Source organism: Nicotiana attenuata, chromosome 9 (assembly GCF_001879085.1).
Source record: "Nicotiana attenuata strain UT chromosome 9, NIATTr2, whole genome shotgun sequence".
NCBI lineage: Eukaryota > Viridiplantae > Streptophyta > Magnoliopsida > Solanales > Solanaceae > Nicotiana > Nicotiana attenuata.
This window is the reverse complement of record NC_031997.1, coordinates 49,944,044-49,949,602: the sequence shown is the minus strand read 5'-3', so window position 1 is coordinate 49,949,602 and position 5,559 is coordinate 49,944,044. Positions and strand designations below refer to the sequence as shown.

Sequence of the window (5,559 nt, the reverse complement as noted above, 5' to 3'; positions counted from 1 at the left end):
CACTAGAGGTTCTGGATACACAATCTTGATAAATGAAACTATAATTCAACACTAGATAACTCTTTTATATGAAATTTCGTCTCACCTCTTTCAGAAAACTTGACTATCCTTTCTAACTCGTACATTTTTCTTGTAATTCAAAAAAGTATTTGATTCTCAAATTTTAAAGGGAGATCATCACATCAAATCATTAAGGCAATCGGGAATGACTTACATTAAATGTCACAGAAAATAACAGGTTAAAAAAAGCAGTTAATTTGACGACGGAAATGGTCCAGATACCTTTCCTTTAGTTCCAGCAACATGGATAATCTTAAGGCCTGCTATCTCTTCTTCCAAGCCCAAAATCTGCGACAGAAATGCAATATATATCACGTCCACTTTTTTTTTTCAAAATATATTTTAAGACCAAAATTCTTGTAATTTGAAAGATACGAAATTCAAAACTTCTAACTGCCATCATATAATCAACAGTACTTTTCATTTATCTTTCTTTTCAATGGATTACAAATTCATTACTAGAATGTTTTGACTTATAATCACTCCGTTAATTAATTATAAGATCACTATGACTATACTGCACATTCTGGAAACAGCAAACAAAAGTTACACCGATAACACCAATTTCAATTAGTTTGTGGCATAAACAGATAGGAAGACCGGTACCACCAAGATGCACATTTATCACGCAACTCTTAAAGGCGAAAAAGTCTAAGCTAGAAATGGCACTACCTTAATGTACCTCAACATTCTGTCCAGTTTCTGGCTTTGACCACTAATGGCTGGTATGCCATTTCGTTTTTTCTGAGTAATGAGAGTCGAAAGAGCTTCCATGGCAGATTCATATGCGGATGGAAGCTGGAACTCTTGTGAGATATCTTGACTATTTTGACTGAACTTTCCCACTATCCGAGATGACATATTCCTATATCTGAGTCCTTCAGGGACATAAAGCCAAAATATTAGCTTTAAATTCAAGTTAAATTTTTCTCCACTGCAGTGAAGAAACTACTAATTATTAACTAATATCATCCTAAGAAGAGTTTAAGTAAAAGACATATCCAGTGATTGACATAACCCAATTGTACAGCTAACAATTGTTTATACATTCAGCAAATACGAAAATTTGCAACCCCGAGAACAATCACAATGCAAATGCAAATATCAAAAGCGCTAAAGATGTTTCCTTTCTAAAAAATGAAAGACACACTGTTTACTTAAAAGACGTGACTGCAGCTTGACAACCAAAGTCAAAAAAAAATGTCAAATGGCAATTCAAAGCAACCAAGAACTTGTCCATACTTCCAACTAACTTTCAAGAAAGGATGTTTACATCATTTCAACTCTTGGACCCTCATAGTTTATCATACCCACTAACTAAATCTTTTAGAAGCAAAGTATATAGCATATAACCAGTGACGATTCAAAAAGATACTAAAATGTCACATGTAGGATTTAAACCTATGACCTAAAGCAACTTTTGTACCCCCTTTTGCCACTACCCGGAATTGTTAAGGGGATTAAACATTTTATATATAACCAACAAAACTAGTTTTTCCCCGCTATTTAAAGGGCAGCCCGGTGCACTAAGCTCCCACTATGTGTGGCGTACACCATGTGCGGCGTACAGGGAAGGGCCGGACCACAAGAGTCTATTGTACGCAGTCTTACCCTGCTTTTTTGCAAGAGGATGTTTCCACGGCTCGAACGAGTGACCTTCTGGTCATATGGCAGCAGCTTTACTAGTTATGCCAAGGCTCCTCTTCAACAGCATTACCTTTTTCCCCGCTATTTATACAGTAATTTTTCGACTAAGGGAATTCAATTAAACCCCTTGCCTGAACTTAGCTACGCCCCTAGTCCAAATAAAGGGGACGATAACGAGCTTAAAACTAGTCAGTTAATGACTAAACGAATCCAAATAAAGCAAAATCAATATATAATCGATCTCAACTAGTTTAATAAAGCAAAATCAATATATAATCGATCTCAACTAGTTTAATAATTGTTGTAACATTTAATGTAAATATGTAATAAAGGGGGCTAAGAAAAATTGTACTACCTTGCAGCTTTTTTACACCATCAGTGTGTGTACAAGAAGGTGAATTTGGACCCATCCAAGTAATTAATCCACTGAGGAAATGGTCTCTTCTGCTAGCATTAATTTTAGAATGACCCATAATTTCTTGACCAAAATAAAGATTGTTGAACAATAATATCATTTGGGATTATTTATTTTTCACTGATTAAACCCCTATGACATTGAGGAAATTCTGAAGCTATGGTGGTGCAGAATTGTAGATGACCAAAGAGAAGATGCGAAACACTACGTGAAAAAAAATTATAAAAGGGGGAAAAGTTTTAAATTTATCCGTACCTGTCTGATTTTGCATCTGTACCTCATTTTGGAGGTCACAATTAAACCTATATCCATTTTGAAAAATAATTTGCAACTCTATATCGGGTCTGAAGTTTAAAAAAAAAATAGTTTAAAGTGAAAAATTACAAGTGAAAAATTACATATTTCAGATGCACTTAAGGCCAAATAGGTCTCAAGTACAACCAATGGTTTCATGCACTTAAGGCCAATAAGTTTGAAGTAAAAAATTACACTTTAAATGCACTTAAGGCTAAAAGGTCTAAAGTGCAACAAATATTTTCCTACACTTAAGGTCAATAAGTCTCAAGTGAAAAATTACACTTCAGATGCACTTGAGGCAAGATCCTAAGTGCAATCTGCCTAGAGATAGAAATTTGTTCTTCGAATTTTAAAAATCCAATATACGATTTTACCTAAATCTACTGTAAATGAGCTCAAATTTGAGACAACCTCCAAATATCATCAAGAACAAGCATCAATCATCAATTTGTCAATACAACAATAAATCTAACGAACTCGTTTTGCAATTAAGAAAGAGAAAATGAAGAAACCCTAAGCAATTGTAAAAAATAAAGCGCCACAATAGCTCACCACTATAAAACATCATAAACTGCCTTAAAATATGTTCACAAACACCATATAAAATCATTGTTACTTGAAGAAGAAGAAGAAATTTGAGAAAAAGGCCTAAAGTTGTTTAAATAGTGGGTACAAGTTTAAAAAAATTAAAAAGTGGGTACGGGTTAAATCGGGGCGACCAATAGAGCGTCCCGTGCAATTTTTACGTTTAAAGTTGAGCAACTTTATTGTCCATTTGATTTTAAATTTATCCGTACCTATTTATTCATTTTGCATTGGCCCATAGCATAACTAATATAAGGATAATTTTGAATCTTGCCCCATTGGGACGACGTCTGGGGTATATGATGATGTGCATTGCGGCTTTAGTTTTGGAGTTAGAAACGGGGGAGGAACTTCACTGTTGGATTTTGCTAAAGCGTTCGATTTGGTGATAACTAACTCGAGTTTTCCGAAGAAGGTGGAGCACTTGGTCACTTTCCAAAGTTCGGTGGCCAAAGACCCAGATTGATTATCTACTCCTCAGGAAGTCCAATAAAGATCTTTGCACGGACTGAGAGATCATCCTGTGTGAGAACCTTATGATCCAACATAGGCTCATGGACCTTGAGATCACGAGAAAGACGGTTGTGTATGGTCATCCTAAGATCAAGGGAGCCGTGACTGAGGACAACACTCAAGATTTGGGGTTAAGCTTCTGGCTATGGAGGCTTGGAGGAGTAGTGGGGACACGAGTATTATATCGACAACGATTGCATTAAGGCAGCTTTTAGAGAGGTATTAGGGGTCCCGAAGATACTCGGGTGGTCACTAAGGGGACTAATGGTGGAATAGATAGGTCCAAGAAAAATTAGAAACCAAGAAAGCAGTATATTTGAAGTTATTGGAGAGCATTGACGAGGAAGAAAATAGGAAGAATAGGGATTGGTATAAGATGGTTAAGAAGGAGACAAAGTTAGCAGTTATGGCGGCTAAGACTACATCATTTGGTCGTTTGTATGAAGAAATTGAAGGCAAGGGGAGGGGAGGGGAGAAAAAGTTGTTCAGGCTAGCTAAGGTGAGAGAAAGGAAGGTCCGTGACCTGGACCAAGTGAAGTGCATCAAGGACGGAGATGTAAGAGTTTTGTTGGATGAGGCACATATTCGTCAGAGATGGCAGACTTACTTCCATATACTCTTGAACGAAGAGGGGGACAGGAACATTGTGTTGGGTGATTTGGAACACTCCAAGAGTTGTCAAGACTTTAGGTATTGTATACGTATTAAAGTTGAGGAGGTTGAGGAGGCTATGCATAGAATGAGCTGGGGTAGAGTGATCGAGCTAGACGAAATCCCGGTGGAATTTTGAAGAGCACGGATAGGGTAGGCTTGGAGTGGCTCACAGAGTTATTTAATGTCATTTTTGATGAAAAAGATGTTCGAGGAGTGGAAGTGGAGTACGACGATCCACTTGTACAAAAGAAGAGGTGATATCCAAAGCTGTAATAACTATCAGGGTATCAAGCTGCTAAGCCATACTATGGAAGGTTGAAAGAGGGTGGTGGAGGTGAGGGTGAGATGGAATGTGTCTATTCTCGGTAACCAATTCAGATTTATGTTGGGGCGTTCAACCTACGAAAGTCATTCACCTTATTAGGAAATCAATGGAGCAGTACAAGGAGAGGAAAATGGACTTGCATATGGTATTCATCGACTTAGAAAAGGCTTACGATAAAGTGCCGCGGGAGATTCTCTGGATATGTTTGGAGGCTATGAGGGTACATATTGCATACATTAGAGCGATTAAGGATATATACAAATGGAGCTAAGACCCGGGTGAAGATAGTGGGAGGGACTTGGATCACTTTCCAGTTGTGATAGGGTCGCACCAAGGGTCAGCCCTCGGCCCTTTTTAATTTACCTTGGCAATGGACGCACTGACGCATCACATTCAAGGGAAGGTATCGTGTGCATATTATTTGTAGATGACATTATACTGACTGACGAGACGCGAGGCGGTGTTAACGTGAGGTTAGAGGTTTGGAGTTGTGGAGTCTAAAAGTTTAAAGTTGAGCAGGACCAAAGATAGAATACTTGGAGTGCAAGTTCGTGGTGCGACTCATGAAGCGGACGGGGATGTGAGACTGGATTCACAAGTCATCTCTAGGAAAGGAAGTTTCAAGTGCCTCGGGTCAGTTATACAGGAGAATTGAGAGATTTACGAGGATGTCACACATCGTATTAGGGCGATATGGATGAAACGTAGGCTTGCTTCCGGTGTTTAGTGTGACAAGAAGGTGCCACCAAAACTCAAAGGTAAGTTCTACTGAGCGGTGATTAGACCGACTATGTGTGTATGGGGCTGAGTGTTAGGCAGTCAAGATCTCACATGTCTAGAAGATGATGGTAGCAGAAATAAGGATGTTGAGATGGGTGTGCAGGCATACTAGAACTGATAGAATTAGGAATTAAGTTATTCGGGATAAGGTGGGTGTAGCATCTGTAGAAGAGTAAATGCAGTAGCAAGACTTAGATGGTTCAGACATGTGAAGAGGAGAGACGCAGATGTGCTAGTGAGCAGGTGTGAGAGGTTGGCCTTAGAGGGCCTAAGGAGAGGTAGG

The 5,559-nt window shown here is 38.5% G+C and overlaps 1 protein-coding gene across 1 annotated transcript in view; it reads right to left on the bottom strand.

Annotated features, from left to right (window-relative positions):
• The window catches only part of LOC109232434 (folylpolyglutamate synthase), an 11,901-nt gene extending 9,514 nt beyond the window's left edge, over positions 1–2,387 (bottom strand). Inside the window, exons 1-3 of the mRNA XM_019398195.1 lie at positions 2,063–2,387; positions 733–938; positions 283–348 (exon numbers count right to left, since the gene is read on the bottom strand). Coding sequence (XP_019253740.1) covers positions 283–348; positions 733–938; positions 2,063–2,222 — 432 coding nt within the window. The 5' untranslated portion in view covers positions 2,223–2,387. The remainder of the gene's footprint in view (positions 1–282; positions 349–732; positions 939–2,062) is intronic.